At 37.6% G+C, this 25,084-nt stretch overlaps 1 protein-coding gene across 2 annotated transcripts in view; it reads right to left on the minus strand.

Annotated features, from left to right (window-relative positions):
- The window catches only part of PRIM2 (DNA primase subunit 2), a 282,668-nt gene that overhangs the window by 210,216 nt on the left and 47,368 nt on the right, over positions 1–25,084 (minus strand). For both annotated transcript variants that reach the window (XM_070419340.1, XM_070419339.1), the window contains exons 6-7: positions 21,882–22,001; positions 19,511–19,648 (exon numbers count right to left, since the gene is read on the minus strand). In XM_070419340.1, coding sequence (XP_070275441.1) covers positions 19,511–19,648; positions 21,882–22,001 — 258 coding nt within the window. The remainder of the gene's footprint in view (positions 1–19,510; positions 19,649–21,881; positions 22,002–25,084) is intronic.

Consider the following 25,084-nt stretch of genomic DNA (forward strand, 5'->3'; position numbering starts at 1 on the left):
TCACTGCAGCATATATCTATACACATCCTCCTAGTCCACAACTTATTTCCCACTTAACCAGATGCTTCTGGAACCTGATCAAGTAATTTGCATAGTTCACACATCAATGTCTTTACAAGTACCTTTGACCTTACGTGTAATTATTTTCTAAGCGTTTCCTGTTGTTCATTTGCCTTCATGTCCAGAACTTAAGCATTCATCATATAAGGACTACATTAAGTGCATTTCTATCCTTTAAAAGTCCTGACATCGTGCTGAGTGGATGGTAGCTTCTTAATGAACATCAGATAGATGGGACAGATCCATAAACACCAAGATGTAGAAATAATACTTCATACCATATCTACTATAGAGTTTAACAAAAGTCTCAAATACAGTGGAAGATTGGAGCATTTTGATAATTTTTTGTTTTTATATTAATTCATATATCTTTTATCAGTAAAAATTTTTACTTAACTGGCACAGCACAGTCCTTAAGTCTTAGATTACAGAAACATTCAGCGCCCCCCCCCCTTCTATGTAAATTATTCGTTTCCTATTTGCTTGTATTCCCAGGAGGCAGAAAACCTAATATGAAGCACAAACACAACACCCATGTTGACACTTGAGAATTATAATTTGTTCACTAGTCCTAATTTTCTTTTTTTTTTCTTTTTTACTATTTCAATCAATGTGTTTTATTGTAAGCTGCCTCAGATATTTTGTGGAAACAGGTTATAAATGAACTTACCTACTATGAAAAAGATATACACCAGTTTCTATTTAAAAATTCACATTTTTGCCGAAACCGGTTTGGTTCAGTGGATAGAGTGTCGGCCTGCGGACTGAAGGGTCCCAGGTTTGATTCCGGTCAGGGGCATGTACCTGGGTTGCGGGCACATCTCCAGTGGGAGATGTGCAGGAGGCAGCTGATCGATGTTTCTCTCTCATCGATGTTTCTAACTCTCTATCTCTCTCCCTTCCTCTCTGTAAAAAATCAATAAAATATATTTTTAAAAAAATTAATAAAAAAATAAAATTAAATTAAAAAAAAATAAAAATTCACATTTTTTTATCCATCAAAACATACTTTAATTCAAACATATACCACTCCATTTTTCCTTCTAAGTTTTTATCAGTCAACCATGTCCTTAAATTGTATTGTCTGTCTAACTAATTTACAATAAAGACAAAATTTTCTACTATAGTTTCACACAGTTTTATTTTCACTATTATTTTCTTTTACTTTTTCAAATTACCACTTTTGAGTGGCTCATTATCATAGTTGCTTCCATTTCATTTAGGTTTTTTTCTGGAGATCTCTTTTGTTCTTTCATTTGTGACATGTTTCTGTCTCCGCATTTTGGCTACTTCACTATGTTTCTTTCTATTAGGTAGAGCTGCTATGTCTCCTGGAATTGGTAGAATGGCCTTGTGTAGCAGGTGCCTATAGGGCCCAGTGGCTCAGCCTCCCCAGTCATCTGAGCTGGGCACTCTAGGTACACCCCTGTGTGGGCCATGTGCACGCTCTTGTTGTAGTTGAGCCTTGACTGTGGTTGTTGGTGCCACTGGGAGGAATTGACCTCCAGGCCAATAGGCTGTGTGGACCAGCTTCAACTACAGTGGAAGAGCCGCCGTGCAGGAGACACTTCTATGGAGCAGGACTTGCTTCAGTGGGGCTTTGGTGCTCACTGAGTCTGCCCCTTGAGTGCGTCCCTCATGGATGTGTAGAATTGTAACCTGGTGTGATCTGAAGCTGTCCAATGGGTGCACAGGCTCTGGGGCCACCTGAGAAGTGCAAAGCAACTCAATTGTCATAAAAAAATATCTTTGACAAAAAAATAATGACCCACAAAAATGGTTAAAATTTAAAACTCTAAAAGAGTAGATCTTAAAAGTTTTCATCACACGCACAAAAACTGTAACTGTGTGGCGAAGGATATTAACAAGACTTGTTTTGGTGATTATTTTACAATGTATACCAATAATGAATCTTTATGTTATACACCTGAAGCTAATATTTTCTACGTCAGTTTTACCTCAATTTTTAAAAAATAAAAATCAGTAAAACTCTGACTATGCCAACTTCTGGCAAAGTTGTAGAGTAACTGTAACTCATACACCACTGGTGGGAATGCAAAAGGGTCCAGCCACTTTTGAAAAAGTTTCAAAAATTAAGCTTTATATAAAATTAAACATGCTTTACAAAACATACTTACCATACAACCCAGCAACCCCATAGGTATTTATCCAAATGTTCACAGTAGTTTTATTCAGAGTAGCCAAAAATTAGAAACTATCTAAATGACTATCAATTGGAAATTGGATAAACTCTGGTGCATTCACACAATGGAATACTATACACTAAAAATATAACAAGGAACTACCAATATATGAAATGACATAGATGAGCACTGAAAATGTCATGCAGATTTTTAAAAAGCTTAACATAGAAGAATAAATACTGTATGAATCAATTTACATAAAATTCTAAAACAACAAAATTATCTTGACAGAAAGCAAATGAGTATTCCAGGGGTGGGAAGAATGGATTAACTGCTAAAAGGCACAAGGAGATTTGGGGGATTGACAGAAATGTTGTATCTCTTGATTGTGGTGATGGTTACACAGCCACACACATTTGCCAAAACTCATCCAACTATACACTTAAAATTGGTGAATTTTATGTAGGAATTTATAACTCAATAAAGCTAGTTTAAAAATTCAAACCTAATACTAATAAAAAGCATAGTCCCCAATCATATCATAAAAAATAAACATTAAAAAGAAAAAGTAGATTTCATAAACATTAAAAATAACCTGTATATACTACTAATCAAAGTATAAAGGGGCCATATGTAATTCTAATCTTCATTATACTTATCTTCCAAGACTATGCTGCAAATCTTTAACAAGTGAAAAAAAAAAAACCTATATACTTACTTCAAATAGTTTCTATTCTGCTTGATAGTTTCTGCTTAATAGTCATGGGAAAAGTGTATCTGATCCTTAAGAGTGTGAAAGTAGGACTAAGGGATTTTTAAATGGATTGGGGCCCAGCTGCTGAATAAAAGGCCCTATTGTGAAGCATTTCTTAACAAAATGTCAGTTTCAATGACTCAGATGCCAAGGGCGCTCATAAAGAGAAATACTAAGCACAGTTAAAGCGAACAGATTAATAAGAGCAAAGAAGATAACTGACATTGTTCCTTTAGGGAAACACACACACACACACACACACACAGGAATATTAATTCAGCCTTCAATAAAAGGAGCTGAATCCTGTCATTTGCAACAACATGGACAAATCTTGAAGGTATTTGCTACGTGAAATAAGCTAGACACAGTAAGACAAATATCACATGATCTCACACGTGGAATCCTTAAAACATAAATCAAATTTTAAAAAGAGCCAAATTCATGGTAACAAAGAGTGGAATGGTGGTTACAAGAGATTGAGGGTTTGGAGAATAGAGAAGATAAAAAGAAAGTAGAAGGGTGGTTGCCAAGGGCTGGGGAGGGAAGCATGGTGAGTTATTTTTTATTAGTACAGATTTCAGTGTTGCAAGATGAAGAGAGTTCTGGAGACGGATGTTGGTGATGGCTGCATGACAATATGAATGTATTTAATACGACTACTGTCCACTTAAAAATGGTTAAGACAATAAATTTTATGTTATGTGTATTTTACCACAATAATAAGATTGGGGGGAAATATGGATAAAAAAAGCTAAGACAAAAGACACTGAGTTGAAAGATCATGGAGCAGGTGAGTGATAATAAGAAGATGAGTATATGAAATATAAAGACATGGAGTGGGTAGACTGTAGAATTAGAGAAAGTGGGAATGAGGATACAAAGAGTTTAATGGAGACGGAAGGTTTGAACAGTAAGAATATCTACTGACGTGTCTCCATCCAAGATTAAGTTGGTATGAAATGCATCATATTTTGTCACATAAAAAAAAAGCACCAACAAAGGCACTACAAAGTCCCTGTCTAAAACAACAATGAATTAAGGGACCTCAGTTAGCAGAGCAACTTAACATGACAGAATCATGAAGAAAGGAATTTATTTTTAAAAGTGAGGATAGCCCAGCTGGTGTGGCTCAATGGTTGACCATCAATCTATGAACCAGGAGGTCCTGGCTTGATTCCCGGTCAGGCCACATGCCTCGGATGCAGGCTTGCTCCCCAGCAGAGAGTGTGCAGGAGGCAGCCGACCAATGATTCTCATCATTGATGTTTCTATCTCTCCCTCTCCCTTCCTCTGAAATCAAGTTAGATAAATTTTTTAAATAATAATAAAAGTAAGGATATACTTATTGGATAACTTATATAGATAAGGCTACCTTGTCACCTGCCAGGCACCCAGGCCCAACAGAGGGATGACAATAACATTGCATTTGTTTCAACGTCTTCCATTGTCTGCAGACTTTTCCTTTACACAGGTGCGCAAACTCAGAGGGCTCTAAGTCATAACACAGGGTTGTTTTCCACCTTCCTTTGCTACCTTCTACAGCCATACTTGGCAACTTGGGACATGAAAGCAGGAAGGATCAGAAACAATCCATTCCCAAGAGTACCCAGACAGTGACCACCCTCACTCCATCACTCGAGAGAGTCATCAATCTGAACTTAAGTGATCCAAGTGACAATGATAACATCAATCTGATGATCATTTCAAAAACAACTGCTATAAAAAAAAAGTCTGGCTAATAACGTATTATTGAGCCACTAAAACATACAAGTCTCACATGGATTCAACACATTCTTGATTTTAGTTGTTCTCACTCAACCCGGTTTATCTCAAAAATAAATTGCAAGGTCCCTTTCCCCCAAAGCCTCTCCTTTCTTCACAACTTGCTAAAGATCACCAGCCCATTTAGCTGAAGATGAAGGTATGTTCCATTAACTCATCAGCAAATACTGTCACCTCCTAGTATTACCGTCCACCATGGAAAACGGCTCATGCCCACCAGGTACACACTGAGAAATCCTCTTCCAATCCATCTGCATGTAAGTGCACTTTGTCTCAACTACATTCAGGAGAGCTCATCAATCTTGTGGCAAACACACAAGTCGGCTCCTCAATCACCCAATCCCTGGCCTGCCTCTACCACAAGTGGCTGAAGACATGAAATATTTGCTCTCCCAAAGGAGCTGATGAGACGCAAGTTCCGGCCAAAGAGAAATACACAGCATTTTGCTAGGAAAGAGGAATAAGAGATAACCATTCTGAGAAAACATTAGCTCCCCTGATGAAGAGGAGCAGAGGCAGCTGATCTGGCTAACGAAGGCGTGGAAACTGAAGCTATGCAGCTGGCACACTGCAACTCAGAGGCATAATCTGGAGGGAAGTATAAGAGGATTTCAGAGACATGCCTGGCATTATCAAGCCACTGCAGTGCGGTGAGCAAACCCCTATCTCAGGTTGGATCAGAAAAATAACCCCTACTTTAGATAAACATCTTAAACTACTTGTTTAAGATATTTTTAACTGATACAATCCGCAGTTCTACCGTGGCAATAGAATAAGGATTCATTAACACATTTATGCTCATCAACACTGATCCCAAAAAAAGGAAAAAGGAATCCTATTTATACCACTTCCCATAAAGAGGCAGAGATCAGTAAAGATCATGGGCAGAGAAACCATGGATTCTATACACTGGGCTAGAATTCTGGCCCAGCAACTAGTACTGTGATCTTAGATAAGCTACTTAACCTTTCAAAGCCTCAGTTTCCTTATCTGCAAAAATCATATTACTAACCACCTCATAATGTTACAGACAGGGTTAAATTGCCAATGCATATATAAATTTCATAGTGTCTGGCTTACAGCAAGTGCTTCATAAAAGACTAGAAACCTACCCCCATCACCACTACCACGACTGCCATCACCCAGTACGCCAATTCTTTAGTTAATATTGGTCAAGCTCAGAGCTTCTTGACTTAAGAATGATTCAGCACCACGTGAAACTGAAGGGGAAAATATATAGTTTCAAATTGAGAGAATGTGAGTGAGTGTGTGTGTGTGTGTGTGTGTGTGTACACACTGCCTTAGGCCTATCCCACAGTATGCAATTGATATAAAAAATTTCTTCATCAAAGTGCTAAGAACTGAGAATGCTAAGAACAAAGCATTGCAGCCATCAAGGTAAAAACGTAATTTCTATGACTTTCAGTATGTCATTTTTTTTCCAGCCTTCTCAAGAAGCAGAGATGATTTCCTGCTTAATATTTTCTACAAAACTTAAAAGTAGTCCACAGGATTAATGAAAATGTACTTAACAAAGATTTAAGCTACTTGAGAGAAAAGACTATAAATGCAAATTGTTATTCTCTCTCTTTAGGATTATAGCTGCCCTGCCAAAATCCAAAGCTATGAAAGTTTGCTTTATTCCCTCAAAGATTTAACATTAGTTCACCTTCTCTCCGTTATTTTAGCTTTAATAATCAATGTGATAACTGGAATTTTTGATGGCACAGTTGTAAAAGATAACGTCTGGTTACCAATCTTGCTTACTCTTCTGTTTTCAAATTTATGAGAAAAAAATCTGTCTTTTATATCTTCTTCCCATTTCAGTTCTCTATTTTCTAGACCATTACCCCATTCACACCTCAATTTACTAAACTCATTGACATTGTTCACCTAAATGTTTTGCAACTCAACAAATATAATTTGTACATGGACAAAATTATAGTTTCACCAAGGACAATTTTTTAAAACCAGAGCATAAGTGCTTTCTATATTACTAAAGGCTCATAACTCTATGATAGGCTTCTGATTAAAAATGCAGGCATGAAAACACATACTCACTGACTGTCATGTTTTTAAATGTACCCTGAAAGAATAAAATTATAAAGAGTAAAAAGAATTTCATACAAACAGCAAGAGCCTCATAAAACATTTACTTCTAACCTTAGTGCCTTTTTTAAATTTCAGGGGAAATCAAACCTGTTCATTTTGTTTTTCTCAAGTCTATGGTTCCTTGATTATTTCTAGTATCAACTATTATCTCTATCAACTCTGGGACAATGTTCACTTGTTATTTTTATTTTGGTTTGCACATTGCTCTCCCAGAACATTTCAGAAACAAGCCTCTGCACCACTCCAATTTCAGCACACATGCTACCTACTTGAGTTCACGTGGTTCTCTCTGTGTCATGGATAAACACATTAAAGTCTTACTTAATAGAGTTTTATTTCTGAGACTCAAGATTTCACAATGCATGTAAATCAGAGGATGGATCCTGCACTCCCTGACAAGCTCCTCAAGTATATATGCGCAATTAAATAGACAAGCAGTGAAATGTGAAGGTACAGAATGACGAGCTGGTCTAGAGACAGTATTCACCTGCCTGAATGGAGCAGGCAGGAGAAGAAAGAAATGTCAGGGCTTGTGAGCAGCCAAGGGTGTGGACAAGGAAGAAACGCAGAGGGAACTTACAAATGAAGGAAAATCACAGTGGTCCCATTCCCCAACCCTCACCCCCACCCCAAAAAAGATAAGGTCAAGGGATTATTCACATCAAAGTCAGAGCCATGCAAAACCCAGCTCAGAGCTGGCATCTTTGAGGCTCTCTCTATGACCCCCACACTAAGTCCCTCACTCTCTTTCCTATGCTACCTCTGTACTCAGTGTACATTTTTCTTTCATTGACCGCTCTGTGTGATGGCCATGGTCATCTCTCCCCGCTCACTGCCCCCTCAAACATTATGAGCACCCTGAAAACTGAATCATACACTTGTGCCCCAGTGTTTCTGTCTGGCACATGATGAACACACAAAAACAGTTACTGGAATGAACTTGGATAAATATCTTTTTTTCCAAATGAAAATCAGTTATAAAGGAAAGCTAGACATGATTATAACCAAGCACTTCTTTTTAATATTCATTCTTTCTTTGGCACATAATTATTAGGTGTGGTAGGTAAAAGAGCAGACATGGGTGACTTAATATTGAATGTGGCCAATCCTATGAGACAAAGTTGGTTTAATTCATATATTATTTTACTTTGCTTTAATTTCCACTGTGTGTGTGTGTGTGTGTTGTTTTCTTTTTCTCATTAATGATGAATCAGAAAACTTTAAGAAAACAAATTCAAAGACGTATACATAATCATTACTTTTCAATGTCCGGTCACTGTTAAAAATTACACTCTTAACACTTAATCAATCCTGTAACATTTTCCATATTCCTAGATCCCCCTGTGCAAAATTTTTATATTAGAAAACTAACAGGTGATGCATCTTTCTTTGTAGTGACTGAATACATTTTTTCTCTATGAGAGTGGAACTGTCAAAGAATTGAATTTACAAGTACAAAAAAAAACCCCTTTTCAGTATTCAGGTGTTTCCTAGCAACTGAATCTGCTGATATTTTCTCATCACAAGTAAGGATTAGGAATAAAAATCTGTGTTTCAGTGCACTCTGGTGTCAATGAAAGTAGTGCAGCTCAATGAAAAAAATACTATAACTTATGTGTAAAAATACTAGGTATTATCTAGCCAATCTAGGCTGAGGATTTGAAACAGGTAATTATAATGCTTAAATCTGGTAAGTGATCTGAGGTGTGTTTATACTGGAGTGTGGGTGAATCTTATCTTTTCTGTGAATGGGGAGAGGTGTGCAGGAGACACAAATGTGACCATAAAAATAGTAACTTAAGAATTTCTCTGGATGAAGCTGCTATTTTCAAAGTAGCCAAAGTTTAAACCTGGTTTATGCTGCATCATAGTTTCTTACATACCCCAGAGAAACACTGTCAAAAGATTAATAATTTTAACTACTGCAGACACCTGTAGTAATTCTTTGGAAGTATTTTGAAATGAAAGACATTTGCAATTGAGATTTCAGGAATATTTCGCAGGTACAGCATCTCACACACATTATCGGGTACTCACTCCTTTATAAATAGTACAGTGAAGTGCAATCCCATTTAACTTTAGTTTTTTCAACAAATGTGGAGACTACAAACATGCTGCTCTCACAAGGTAATTCATCAGATTCTAAGCATCTACTCCTCACAAGGCAATGGCTAGGCATCAGAGCTAATGAAGCTGAATATGACACAATCTCTACCCTGGGGAACCCAACATTTAAAACATAATAAACTGATAAACAAAATAGATCCACAGAAACATGGAACAGACTGTTGAATCTCAGAGGAAACGGGTGGGGGGGAGGGAGGGAGGAAAGTGATCAACCAAAGAACATATATGCATAACCTATGGACATAGACAATGGTGTGGTGAAGGCCTGGGGTGGGGGCGGGCTAGAAGGGGTCAATGGGGGGAAAAGAGGACATCTGTAATACCTTCAACAATAAGGATAAATTTTTAAAAATAAAACATGATGGAAACACCACTATAGGGAAAGTGAATCAGAGAAAGCAGAAGAGGAGCAGAGGTACATGGGCCTGGGGAGAGGTAACCAACTACTGTAGTAAAAAGGGCCTTGAACTTAAGGAGTTATGCAGGGCCCAGGTCCTACACTAAGTAGCTGCTTGAATTTTGGCAAGCCATTCAACCTATCTGGGGCTACGCTTTCAAGGACAAATGAAGGGGCCTACCTGGTAAGTGCTATTGCGAGCCCCTTATAATATAAAGCTAATAAGCACTATCGCACATAACAAAGCAAGCATATCCACTGAGTTTGCATTCTAGTTGCCCAAAAAGAGGGCAAGACAACACACAAATGATTAACACAGCTCTAGCATCCTTTTCTGCTTTAAAATTCTCTATGTGCTCACATTTGCTGGCAACTAGAAAGCAAAGAACTTGAAATAAGTGAATCATTAAAATTCTTGCCACCAATAATTTCCATAAACACAGAATACAGAACCACACTAAGCACTGCAGAAAGAAATAAAAGAAAAAAATCAAAACTTTTAAAAATATTATTCACATAAACTAGCCCCTTCAAATGAACACCTAGAAAATATATAGCACTACAGAATTTCATATATGTTTTTCAATGAATGAAACTTTTTTTATCAAAAATCTAGAATATTTCACTAAAACAAGAAAATACTTTTATTTGATCCTATTCTGTGAATGGTGCTAAAAGCCCCATTTTATAAAATAAAATACATATGGAGAAAGATACTAAGACTCACTTATAACAACTTGTTTGTTTGTGGTATCCAACTCATTGCATCTACCTGATCTCCACATCCAACGCTGAGATATTCAGTTTGGTCCCCTTCTCTTTTTATTCTTTACTCCTTTGAAATTGCATCTACTAGTTAGGCTTCAAATTTCTAAGCACTCTTCTAAGTTTCAACCCAAATTTACCAGGATGTCCTACTCCAGGGGTGGGCAAACTTTTTGACTTGAGGGCCACAATGGGTTCTTAAACTGGACCGGAGGGCCGGAACAAAAGCATGGATGGAGTGTTTGTGTGAACTAATATAAATTCAAAGTAAATATCATTACATAAAAGGGTACAGTCTTTTTTTTGTTTGTTTTATTCATTTCAAACGGGCCGTATCCGGCCCGCGGGCCATAGTTTGCCTATGGCTGTTAACTATACCAATAAACTCCACAGGCCCAATACCAAAATCATTTCCTCTCCCAAACAGCTCTGTCTCACATCCCTGTTGCTAAAACACATCTCCAATAGCCCATGCTTTCTGGCACCTAACCATGTAGCTCCACTGCTCTCTGCAAACTGTTCATCACATTTGGCTTGTTGAAGCCAAATAATTTAAAGTCAATGTCAACTCTTACTAATTTCCCTGAGCTCAGGTGATACAACTCTCAGGACACACCCATTTTCTACCTGGTCACTGAGTCCTAAGCTCTCCCTACTAGACAAGGGGGTTCTTGAGGGTCAGAGTCCTGTGTCATAAACTCTCCATTCCCCATAGACACTGTGCATTAAATCTGACTTTTTTTTTTTTAATTTGTTGAATGGACAACAAATTGTAAACTGCACATTATTAAAGGGCTTAACAAACCAATGACTCACAGAGTAATGTCCAAGTTCAGCTTAGTGTCCTCAGTTGACAAGCACGTCTCCAAGTAGAAACAGCATGTTTATTTCCCCCAAAAAATAAACAATTTCTTTCTGATAGGTTCATGCTTTCAACTGTAATGTTTTGTTTCCTACAGATTGGTACAATGAGAAAATAAACAAGGTGAAAAATCTAAAAAAATGTGTAAATGTTTAAAATTAAAAATAAACCAAAACATAATAAACAAGGTAGAGCCTGGTAGCAAAAGTGGGGGTGAAGGTGTAGTAGCCACAACTTGCACACTGATGGACTGGCTGCAGCACTAACTAGTTCATTGCAACCACTTAAAAATAGCATTAAATAATCAGGAAGCAATACTAGAAAAGGCATATTAGTCAAACTAAAACCCAAGGAAATCAACCAGTTAGACACAAATAAGACAAATAAAATTCCTATACAATTCCACAGTAAGTAACCATTCAAGAAAAATAATTATATTTAACCACAGCTTAAGGAATTAAACTGAACACTGCTTTTAAAAAGAGGATAAAAGAATTAAGAGGATTCCAAGCTCTTTTTAAATAAAATTTACTTGATCAAGTGCCTACAATGAACATTTTTCCACAGCAACAAACACTTGGTGAGCCATAGACTCAATGAGGATTCCAAAAATGTAAAAAAGGAAATCCTTTTTAAAAAAAAAAAGAAAAAGAAAATCCTTATTTTTCTCTGTGACTCCAAGAGTTGCTTACTTGCCTGCAAATTATTTCCTTGGAAACTTCTCAAAGTACTTCCTTCTCCGTCTAAATTAAAATGTATAGATATATTTTCTGAAAGACTGGTTTTTTTTAACGTTTCACCAGAGCCTTTTAAGAATGAGTCTCAGACTGGGGGTTAATGGGGGGATGAGGACACATTTGTAATACCTTAACCAATAAAGAAATTAAAAAAAAAAAGAATGAGTCTCACAAACAGAAAGTGAAATCAGTCACACTAAGAGAATCTGCTTTAAAGAAACACTTTCAGAAGCTGTCCGTTTTTGTTTCTGTTTTTAAAGAAAGCGGTTCCACTGCTGAATGACAGCAGACACGTGGGAAAGCTCCAGCTCAGATGTGGGCCCTCCTTTCTTCTCCACTGATACCCACACCCTTCCCGTGCCACCTCAGTCTCAGGGCTTCACATTCTCCTGCCCAGAAATCCAAACTTCTAAATGTGGCTTTGTACTTGATATCTCTATTTGGATGACTAATAAGCACCTCCCACTTACCATGGTCGAGACAGAACTCTTGACTTAATTTTATGTACCTCTTTCTCTCAGTCTTCAGTATCTTGGTAAACGGCACCCCCCTCTAATCAGTTATTCAGGCCAAAATCTAGGGGGTGTAATATAGTGTTCTGAATACAGACTCAAACTCCAGGCTGCACGGATTCAAATCCTGTCTGCTGCTCACTACCTGTGCAAAGATATTACAAGCCTCGGAGGGTAATAATGGTACCCACCAGATGGGGTTACTAGAAAGATTAAATGTGTTGATTCATGAAAAACATTTAGATTAGAGCCTGGCAAACTTTAAAAGATTCCTCTCACACCCAGTCTGTCATGTCAACAATACTTCAAAAACAAAGATGGTATCTACTGACTTCTCTCACTTGTTACCTTCAAAACCACCCCATTTCAAGCCACCATCTAGATCAGTGGTTCTCAACCTTCCTAATGCCGCGACCCTTTAATACAGTTCCTCATGTTGTGTTGACCCCCAACCATAAAATTATTTTCGTTGCTACTTCATAACTGTAATTTTGCTACTGTTATGAATCTCAATGTAAATATCTGATATGCAGGATGTATTTTCATTGTTACAAATTGAACATAATTAAAGCATAGTGATTAATCACAAAAACAATATGTAATTATATATGTGTTTTCCGATGGTCTTAGGGGACCCCTGTGAAAGGGTCATTCGACCCCCAAAGGGGTCACGACCCACAGGTTGAGAACCGCTTATCTAGATTAATGTGATAAACTTCCAAACCAACCTTGCTTCCATCCTTTCTATACCCTCCACAGTGGTTTTCAAGTAGCAGCTGCAGTAATCTATTTAAAATATAAACCAGATCTTACTGATTTTCGACTACACTGAGCTAAAAACCAAACCCTTTACCCTGGTTTACTCAAAGTCCTCCATCTAGCCCTGTAGTCTCATCTGGTTCCACTCTGCTAGCTTACTACCCTTCAGCTACACTGGCCTTTTTAACTCTGCAAAAATACTGATATTCCCTCCTCAGGGCTTTTGTGTGTTTTTTGTTTGTTTGCTTGTTTAATATTTATTGTTGAAAGTATTACACATATCCCCCTTTTTTCCTCGAGGCCTTTGCATTGGTGACTTTCCCTGCTTGGAATGCACTTCCCTCTGTCGGCATTCAGCTGGCCCCTTCCTATCACATACTCAATATTGTTATTGTTTATTACTTTAGTAATTGTCTATTTCCCACTAGAATATAAACTTTATAAAAAAGAAAAATTTCATTTATCTTGTTGAATACTGTGTCCCTAGTACCCAAAACAATACGTGGGTGAACAAATAAAAAGTTATTGAAAAAATAAACCATTAACTGAAAGAACTGGCCAAAGCTTCTAAAATTGTTTGTGAAGCAAAGAAATATGTCTTTCCTTCATTCTTTTCCATAACTGGTTATCAATTTATTGCATTTCCACTCCAATTCACCCTTTTTGCCTGCTATGTAACTGGACCCTACTATAATTTACCTTCCAGTGTTTTCTCAGAGTAAATTCCCTGATAGTACAAAGCCTTACAAAGGAACAGTTACCATCAGAAGAGCCTAGGAATTGCAATTAGAAGACCTGATATTCAGAAATGGCTCCAGCAATAACCTTGGATAAATAGCCTCTAGGAACTGCATTTTCCTAATCTATATAATGCAGATTGTAATCTCTGTCTATCTCAGAGACTCATGGTGAGGGTCAAATGCATAAATAGTAAACCATGGGCAAATAGAAATTATTATTCAGCACATACCAGTGCAACAAAATGTTACTGAGCACTGCCCCTATGGCAGTGATGGCGAACCTATGACACGTGTGTCAGAGGTGACACACGAACTCATTTTTTTGGTTGATTTTTCTTTGTTAAATGACATTTAAATATATAAAATAAATATCAAAAATATATAAGTTTTTGTTTTACTATGGTTGCAAATATCAAAGTTTCTATATATGACACAGCACCAGAGTTAAGTTAGGGTTTTTTAAAATGCTGACACGCTGAGCTCAAAAGGTTCGCCATCACTGCCCTATGGAGTAGATGGAAAATTTTAATTAAGACAGAGCCCTTACTCTCAAAAAGCTTATATTTTAGTTGAGGAGAGAAACACATACTGGAATCATGTCATCATAGTGGGTAGTGTGCTGAGTACTGTGGAAGCACAAAGAAGACACATTTAACACAACCTGGAGGCCTCGAGAAGGCTTCCCAGAGGAAGAGTGGCCACAGCTGAGTCTCAACAGATCAGCACGGAGAGAAAAGGGTTCTTATCAATGAGAAGCTAATGTCCATCTTGTACAGTCCTAGAGCATGTTCAAAAGCCAGACTAGTTCCGTTATCATAAAATCCCATTAAGAACAAGCTTTCAGATATCACCTGGGATAAAACTCTTCCAGACCCATTTATTTCACCCTCTGCCACTAATTAAAGTACCTCTTTTGCATCTTCAGGGCAATTTCTCTCATCCTACAAGGATATTTCCATTCATAAGGCTGATATTTTTCAATTATCTATTCCAAGGTCAAAATTTTCCTCCCGGGAAAGGTCAGTAATAAAGAGACCGTAGCAATAGGTTTAGGCTTTTCCTTCACCATAGCCCTAAAAGAAATCCCCTCCCTCCCTTCCGCTCCCTCCCACAGCTGTCAGGTCAGGTTCCCAGGCAATACACGCCATCCACTCTCCTGCATGAAAAAGCAAAGGGGCCCTACTTGGTTTGGCTCTGTGGTTAGAGTGTCAGACCCACAGACCATGGATTCGATTCCCAGTCAAGGGCACGTACCTCAGTTGTTGCAGGCACAATCCCCCTCCCCTGGGAGGCAATCAATCTATGTCTCTCTCTCACATCAATGTTTCTCTCTCTTTCTCTCTCTCTCTCTCTCTCTCTCTCTCGTTCTCCTCTCTCCCCTCCACTCCACTCTTGCAAAAAAAAAAATCAATGGAAAATATGTCCTGGGATGAAGATTTCAAAAATAAATAAATAAAAGGCAAAGGGTTCTTTGGACAATCTTTCAACCAGACGTGGCCCTGACCCTGCCGGGAGAAAGTCAAGCAGCAATCACTGTCCCTCTTCTATCAAATCCAAAGACACTGAGGCCAGAGCTCTCCACAAACCCTGGCAATCAGGACCAACCCAGTAAGTCTGAATCCACTAAAGCAGAAGGTGGACCACCCTACACCCTACAGTTCCAATCCTGGGCATAGAACCAACAGAAATGTGTTTGCCAAAGAGGTCCTAGAATGTTCAGAGCAGCAGTATTGGTAATAACCAAAAGAAAGAAAACAAAACCCAAATGCACGTCAATAACAGAATAGGTAAATACACTGTTAAATAAAGTCAATCAGAACTGAAATGAATCAAAATCATGTGTCACCTGATAGGATGCAATGAAAAGAATATACCCTCACCTCTATGCTATTTCTGCTCAAGATGTATAACTTGCATCTGAACATGCAAAAATATCAGACCAGATTGAGAGCTATTCTATAAAGTAACTTGGCCTAGAACCTTCAAAAGTAGCAAAATCATGAAAGTCAAGGAAAACCTAAGAACCTATTCCAGACAAAAGGAGACTAAAAAGACAATAACTAAATAGCACATTTGATTTAGTTATTATACAGGACAAATACAGGACACGAATGAGACAACTGGTGACAAGTGAAAGGGATCTGAGGATTAGATGGTAGCCATGATCTGATGTTTCTTTTTCTTATTTTGACAGTTGAATTGTGGTTATGGGGAGGACATCTGTTTCCAGGTATTACACGCTAAAGTTTTGGGAGCCATGAGATGTAAGGTTGGGAACTTATTCTCAAATGATTTAGGGAAAACATTATTTTTTTTTTTAAAAAAATGCAGGAGCTGCTCCATGGTGGTCAGTACGGTCCCACAGAGGGAGCGCCACGCAGCCAGAAGCTAGGCTCACAGCTGGCGAGCACAGCACTAAGGATGTCCGACTGACGGCTTAGACCCGCTCCCCATGGGACATCCCCCAAGGGCTCCTGGACTTTGGGAGGGTGCAGGCTGGGCTGAGGGACCCCCCCCCCCTCAAGTGCATGAATTTTGTGCACCAGGCCTCTAGTCAATGATGAGAGAGACTCATTGATCAGCTGCCTCCTGCACACTCCCTTCTGGGGATTGAACAGAAAGTTGCAACTTTTCTGTAAGTGTGTGATTACTTCAAATTTCTAAAAAAATATTTTAAAAATTCTTATAGTATGTTGGAAGGGGGAAAAAATGAGAGAGGGAGGGACAAAGCTTAAGTGTAATGTGCTGAAAAAATAAATGTATTCCTAACTTAGGAACTCACAGAGTTCTGTCTTTAATCTCAGTATATTTATATTCCCCATCTTCTGCCCATAAGAAGGGGGGGGGGGGGGGGGGTGGGATTGCAAAAATCTGCCACATGGCCCAGCTGGTGTGACTGAGTGGTTGAGAGTCAACCTATGAACCTGGAGGTCCACTCCCAGTGAGGGCACATGCCTGGGTTGCAGGTTCAATCCCCAGAAGGGAGTGTGCAGGAGCCAGCTGATCAATGTGTCTCTCTCATCATTGACTAGAGGCCTGGTGCACAAAATTCATGCACTTGAGGGGGGGGGGGGGGTCCCTCAGCCCAGCCTGCACCCTCCCAAAGTCCAGGAGCCCTTGGGAGATGTCCCATGGGGAGCGGGTCTAAGCCGTCAGTCGGACATCCTTAGTGCTGTGCTCGCCAGCTGTGAGCCTAGCTTCTGGCTGCGTGGCGCTCCCTCTGTGGGACCGTACTGACCACCATGGAGCAGCTCCTGCATTGAGCATCTGTCCCCTGGTGGTCAGTGTGTGTCATAGTGACCAGTCGTTCCATTGTTCGGTTGATTTGCATATTACCCTTTCATTATATAGGATGTTTCTCTCTCTCTCTCCCTCTCCCTTCATCTCTGAAATAAATAAAAATTCTAGTTTTTTAAATCTGCCACATAGTCTTCTTTGTACATAAGATTGTAAGGAAACTAAGTTGACTAGCAAATATTCATGTGCCCATTTTTATTAGCAAGGAAAGCTTTTTTCAGAAGCCCCCAAACAACTTCTCATATTTTCAGCCAGAATTACATTGTATCGCATGCACAGATCAATAATTTGGAAAGGAGGAAGAAACCACCATGATCAGCCCAAGGATGATACCAACACTCCAGCAGCTTTCTGAAATACATGGTGATATTTTTGGTTGTTATGGGGACTTGGACCACTATTGGCATTTAGTGGATGTGAGCTAAGGATACCCGCTGTCCTGAAAAGTACATGGCTGTTCCACATACAGAAGTGCTGTCCAACATGTCAATGAAAGGGCGAGGGCTACGCCCTCTATCTTGCCTCAGGGTAAGGGCTACGTCCTTTCTCCTCCCCTTACTCCAACCCCCCCCCCCCCCCCATAAAGCCCGTCTCTACGCGGGGGTTCACTCTCTCGGCCACTTGGCTTGCCATTGTGTCGGCGAGTCTGGTGGACGGGGAGCTCAAGCTAGCTTGAAATACAGATTCTTATGCTTTTGCATCGGACTGACTGGCTCCCTGATGTTGGTTTCTTGGGGATCTTGAAATCTGGGCATAACAGTCAACAGGCAAAGTGGGTGAACAAAACCAATAATAAAACAAGGAGAACAACCACCAGTAGGCAAATATGTCTGCTACAGAGACTGACAGTAGGAAAGATGCTATATCTTTACCTATAAATAGATTATGGTCCAGGATAAGTCACAAGACAAGTAAAGAAACTATTGAAAAACATCAACACTACTGAGGATTAAAAACAGCAACAATAGCACATAGATTAGGGAAAGAGGAAGAATATTAACAGTTATTAAACACCTATAATGCTATGTATTTAAATAAAGTGCCTTCTTTCATAAAAGCAGAGTTAACATTTTAGTCTTCCCAAATGCTGATATAGCTTAATTATACATGTTAGTTAACCCAGAAGAGCCAGTAATAAAAATTATTTACACCAGAAAATATTACAATTTTTGTGTGTATTTTTAAGATGTTATACTTAAGTATAACAGTTCCAACAAATCTCTTAAAAAGCACCAATCATGTTATATATTCAACACAGCTAGCACCAATCTCACCCGGCAGTAGGCTCTTTTTTGCAGCACTATCATATCACTGTTTTTACTATTTAATATAAAGACTTTCTTCTACATTGCCCTCTACTGACCCAAAATATCAATTTAGAACAAAAATCTAAGGGTTACATCCACCAAAGGCCACTCTAATGTGAAGGGCCTTATATAAAATCCATCTCCAAGCAAAGAAACAGGACCTTTAAAAACCCACTTACAAAATTAATGAGCTCTCCATTAGTATTACCAAGAGAAAGAAAAACTAAGAAAACTAACTATGGTAGAAACAAATAAAAACCTAACAGTTCTAGAATTACCAGTACAACATCATAAGCAATTTGAGTATCATTATAAAAATTAATTTATTTCTTAAGAAGTAAAGAACAAAACGACCAAGGCTATACAGTCAAACCTCAGTTCTCAAACATCTCCCATCTCAAACGATTCAGTTCTCAAGCAAGTTATTCATGGAAAAAAAAGTCTGGGTTGTCAAACAAAACTTCAGTTCTTGACCAATAACCCTTTCATGCTGATACCTCAACATGACAAAAAAAAACATCTCTCAGGCCACAAACAAAGGACAGAATGCTGAATATGAGTCAGTTTACCCCTGAACCTCCTGTTGTTAACATATCAGGAAATTGTGCTCTGAATATTTTTGTGTTCTCGGGTTTCTTTTGCTTTTGTTGCTGGCCAAATGGATGATTAGCACAATTTTAAAACATAAAGAGGCCATCAAAAGTGCTGCTGTTGCTAAGAGTGTGAAAGTGTTCATTGATTTGGATAAATGAAAAGTAATCAGCCGGATGGAAGCAATATAGGAAAAGTGAAGATGCTGCATACTGACCTCCAGAAAGACAGCCCTGGAAACGAGTGCTAAAAGAGATTCCTTTAAAGCTAGTAGGGGTGTTTATTTACAGATTAAACAGTACATTAGACATGGACTTTATATAAGAAAGGTTTAAACAGGGAATCATTTGGGGTCTGGAAAGGATTAATTCAATTCAATTGAATTCATTTAATTTTCATTATTTTAATGGGGAAAAAATGATTCCATTTTTGAACAAATCACTTCCCGAATAGCCTTCCGGAAAGAATTAAGTTCGAGACCTGAGGTTCCACTTTATAAATTAAAATGTGAATATGTGGAAATAAAGTGAATATGGAAATAGAGTAAAAAAGGAAAATACTTACTGCCAAAGCCTTGGACAGCTTGGTTCTAAATTCATTCAGGATGATTGCCACAAAGTCCTTAGATGGTACATAAGCAAAGCCATCCTGCAAATACACTTTCCTTCCTCGGAACAAATCCAGGGCGTCAGCAAAAGGGATCTGAATTCAGAGTGAAACAGGGAGAATAAGCAGTGCCTGTCATTTTGAAATCCTCCTAAGTCTTCATATGTACCAAGTCTAAATAAAATTCTTCCTATGAGAAATTCATCAATCCCCACAGATCAGAAGAAAAGGAAGATCAACTTACACTCGTTAAAAGTAAACAATTAGCACAAGAAAAAAGTGCAATCCAAAAATGTGTTTATTTCAAAGTAGATGTCTTGAAAAATATTGTCAAGTTAAAATGCTTTCTTTTTAACTAATGAATTTACAAATTATAGTCCCCAGGAGTTCAAACTACCAGCTCAAGCCCTCTAAGCACATTGAATTTCTCTCATACGATATACTCCACATTTTATTCTGCATCAAGTAGAATCCTAATGTGTATACAATATGTTCAGTGCTAAAAATTACTAACAAATAAAGTAATAGGAATTCCTTCATCTATGCTTCCTTCTTTCTCTAGAGAAATATATTGCAAATGCTAATCTCAACCATAAGAAATAAAAATAATAAGCATTCAGTTTTGCTATTAAAATAAGTAGTTGCCAGTAAATATGTTTTTAAAAAACCAATACTACTATACATTTATAAAGTCTTATGAACTATACTAAAAGTTTAAGATATCAGAAATATGTTAGTGAACTGTGAAAAATCATCCTTACTATCCAATCGTTTTTTTCTTTTCAAAAATGAGAGAAAAAATTAGGTTAAAAAAATGATCCCCAAATTGTCTATTTGCCCAAGTTTTAGGTAAGAGTATTTAATCGATATGCCCACCATTCTTCAATATACTCAACGACATCACATAATAAATAGAACGTGTGCTTTTTTTAACAGATAGTTTTTACTACGACACAGCCCTTGTCCTGAAGTAGGTCATCATTTAGTTGAGAAAACAAGTTAGACACAGATGGAAAGTCAAACAGCTCTCTGGGGCAGTACATGCGTGACACTGCACCAAACAGGTAACTTACACAGGACATACCAGAGGAGGAGGTAAGAAGCTTTATTACAATAATTCAGGCAAGGAAAGGAGACAGAAGTTTAGAAACGTGTTTTAATCCAAGCTCTATTACTCACTAGACTTATGATTTTGGAACATTTAATTACTGCTTCTAAACCTCAGTGGTAAAGGAGTATAGGTAGAAATTTGAAAGTATACTGAATTTAAATTTTTAAACAAATTTGGCTTCATTAATGACAATACTGATTTAGTAATTTTATTAGAAATGACTTGAAATATCAGGGTTTACAAATTTTATAAAAATGTAGAATCTTTAAAACCAGGACAGGTCAGGAAGGGATCATCTAAATGACCCTTAGGGGTTCTTTAGCTGTCATATTCCATGATTCTAACTTATCAGGGTGGTCACAATGGAAATAAAAATGCTTAAGCAGAAGCAAAAGATTATATGAAGGCAGAGTAATGGGAAATGTTTGATGTGGGAGGGATAAATGTTAATTCCCAAACTCTACATTTGGAAGGTTGACTGAATGATGGCCTAACTGGTAGGAACAGGGAAGTCAGAATGGGGAGCTAATGTGGAGGCAGGATTTTAAGCCACTGGCACTCACCAATAATGCTGAATACATTCTTCTCAAAGGAAACTGGCGGGTTGCAACTATCAAATTTTAAAATGAATTTCAGCTCTCCCCTCTAGAACTATTTAGTCCAAAAACCATTTAATGGATTCAAGCAAAGCAGGTATCTGTGCTAAGGGACAGAGAGCAGCAGAGGTAGCCCAAGCAAAATGCTGGAACCTGGGTGGGTGGGTTAAAGAAGGTCTTTCCACAGGAGAGCAAGTGTGAGAGCCCAAAGGGTATGAGACCATGTTCACATGGGGAGATGGTCCAAGAAGGTGTCAGAGTGCTTCAATGGCAAAGAAGGCTTCCATGCAGAGCAGGGATCCAGAGTGAGGGGTGATGGGAGTGTCCTTGCAGGGGACAGCCCAGCATGCAGCATAAAAGCCTAAGCATTGTGAGGAGAGAATTCCTTTTAGAGAATGCAGGCAATGAAACGTCAGAGCCCAGGCAGGGTTAGGAGGTCTGTGTAGGAGGACATCCCGACACAGAATGCTGGCACACTCTTAGTGGGGTGAAGAAGAAATATGCGCAGGAGTGGGAGAGGCTGTGTGACAACAGGCTATACAAATGGGCTCATTAAACACGTATAGAAAGCTCAATGTGATGTATTTAACAAAACCTAGAAAGTAGTTTAAAGTTTACATACCTTATAAATTGACCCCAACTTCACCTGAGTCTCACTTGAACTGGATGATGAAGCAATAATTGAACTGAATGATGAAGCAATAATATCCTCTTGTAGAACAGACTTCTCTTCCTTACTTATCTAAAAGAAAACATATTTCGTATTGTTTAAGAAAGTAAAAGTCTTCACTCAGTTCCAATACAATACTTTCCTTCACTAGTGAAGATTCTATTTTTTATAAAATTTATAAACCCTGATATTTCAAATCATTCCTAATATAATTACTAAATCAGTTTTAGCATTAATGAAGCCAAATACTTTTAAAAATTCAAATTTAATATACTTTCAAATTTCTACTCTGCCAATTTCTGACAAAATATACCAAAAGAACAACAGCAGAAAAATAGAAAGTATTATAATATAAAAGCAAAGGAATTATAATAAAAACTCAGTTTAATACAGACTTCAAATGAGCATTATCTGAATTCAAGAGTTATAATTTTTATTAAAATAGGTATTTATAGTTATGAGTGATTTAACTATTTCTACATTTTCTAGACCCATAAAACAACTCCGAACTTAAAATACTAGTTTTGCTAGAAACAACTATAAATCTAATATCTCAGACTAATTATGGCTTTAAAAAGAAAAGACTGATAGATCTAACTAGATAAAAATTATAAACTTCTATACAGAAAAATAAAAGATCTATAAATTAAGATGAAATATAAATTACAAACTGAGGGAAATATTTACATCATTTGATATCTGAGTAACTCTCAGTAAAACCTTTGGAAGTAGGACATAAGTACTAGTAATCCAAAAGTATAGTACAGCTACTATTCATGTAGGTGAAAACAATAAAAGTAAATTCAAACAATAATGTCATACTGTTTTCTGCCTATTAAAATGGCCCAAGATAGGAAAACTTAGGATGCACAGTGTTGGGACAACCTTTCCAAAGGGCAAAACATTTCAATCAGCATTAAAACATGCAGACCCTAACAGTTTTACTTCCAGGAACAATTTTTCTTCATCACAATGTGATTTATAATAATAAGAAGAAGAAAATGTAAATGTCCAACAACAGGTATTTGGTTAAATAAATTGCAGTAGACTTTAATGGTTCAGTAAAGCAGGCTGTATTATTCAGATCAGTCTCTCACAAAAGTCAAAGACACTGATAAAATTTTTTAAAGTATCTTCTCTACAGTACAGAAGACTAATATACAAAGTCATGCCCACAGGAAGTAGGGAATCTAGTTTCACTTCATTGAGATCCTCCTGATCAAATGCCATGGGTCATTCGAAATAACCCAAGCCTTGGACTAGTTTTAAGGTGGTCCCTGATTCAAATGCCCAGCCACTTGGCAGAAGCAAACTCAAATCATACTTCAAAAAATTCCTACAAATACATTTTACAATACAATTGCATTTTATATAACAAGGCACACCATAAAACATCACTTAATGAGAAAAAATAATGATAATAGACTCAGAGAATACAGGTGCATAAAGAAATAAAAAACAAGGGTGATGACAGCTGATGAATGGGAAACTATAATAAGGTATTTGAGAAAGGAAGGGAGAAAAGGAAAGAAAACAACCAATAAAGACATTTAAAAAAAAAAAGAAGTTATAGAAACCCACAAAAAAAAACACAAAAAAAATCCTCAGGAATTAAAAAAATCAATGAAATCATAAAGAAACACCAAGTTTCAGTTCATGAGGAGTAGATAACTTAGACCACCCCATCTGCATTATAGGTAAGTTACCTAGGAATTGCCAGGCCAACAGCCAACGCCTATTATTTAAAGTTCACTTTTACATTTACTGATGCTGGGAAAGCAGCTTCAACGACACTCTGCCAACAGTGGATAAACTATCCCCTACTCTATAGGACTCTGAAGGATGTAGGAGGGGGTAAACCAGAAGATTATTAGTCTACAGATTATGGATCTAGTCCAGTTTCCAATTATCAAGTGGGCCAGGGATCTCAGTTTAAGGATTTAGTTAAAATTATCCTGGACTATCAATGCCCCCAGACCCATGAAAGAAACAAATAAAACCTCTTTGGAGAAAGATATAATCCTCCTAGGCCTCAATGTAGCCCTCCAAATAACTTTCCAAATAACATCGGCAGCATACGGTCAAAGATGAAGCACTCAGGGAACAAGACTCATGAATGAGAACCAGATAGGAAGACCAAAAATAAGTATAAGGATTGGAAAAGAAACAAAACCGTCAGCATTCACAGATTATATGATTAATATCTTTAGAAAAGCCATAAGAATCCACAGATAAATTCTTATACCTCTTGACCCTAATTAATCAAGGTTTCTGGATATAAGATCACATATAGAAAAACCAATCAACCAACCAAGCAGTCAAGTTCAATAACAGAATTTTTTAAAAGATACCAATTACAACCAAACTTAAACAATTAAATACCTAGGAATAAATCTAACGAAAGATGAGGAAGACCTCCACAAAGAAACTGTAACCTTACTGAGGAAAACAAGCGAAACCTAAATAACAGATACCTAAGACTTATTATAAATGTACCGATTCTCAAAATGATCTATAGATTCAATACAGTCTCAGACAAAATCACAATAGCTTTTATGTGTGTCTGTGTGTAAGAAGGTGTAAGTTGGTTCTAAAATGTACATAAATATGCTAAGGGCCAAGAATAACCAAGACAAAAATAAGAAAAAGACAGTCAGCCTAAGAAAATAAGCAAAAGACATGAATAGGCACTTGACAAAATGATAAAACTCAAAGGGTGAATAAATATATGAAAAGATGCTCAATCTCCTTAATCAGCAGGTAAGTACAAACTAAAACCACAGTGAAAACATCAATGACATATCACTACACAGCCATTAGAATGGGGTAGGGGGCGGGGATGTAGGTGAGGGTGTGGAAGAATTAGAACTATCATTGTTGGTGGGAATACACATGGTACAGCCACTTGGGGAAAAGATCTGGCAGTTGCTTTTAAGACTGAAAATTCTGCCCCTATGACCCAACAATCCCACTCCTAGGCACTCATCCAAGAAAAAATGAAAGCATATGACCACAGAAAGACTTATATGATCCCATTTATATGAAGTTTTAGAACAGGCAGAACTAATATGGTAGGAAAAGATTTGAGTAGCGGTTACCAAGACAGAGATTCATTGAGATGCAGCATGATGAAACTTTCCGATATTAATGCTCTG

This window comes from Myotis yumanensis, unplaced genomic scaffold (assembly GCF_028538775.1).
Source record: "Myotis yumanensis isolate MYYU_CA2020_CCGP unplaced genomic scaffold, mMyoYum1.0.hap1 SCAF_6, whole genome shotgun sequence".
NCBI classification, from domain to species: Eukaryota; Metazoa; Chordata; class Mammalia; order Chiroptera; family Vespertilionidae; genus Myotis; species Myotis yumanensis.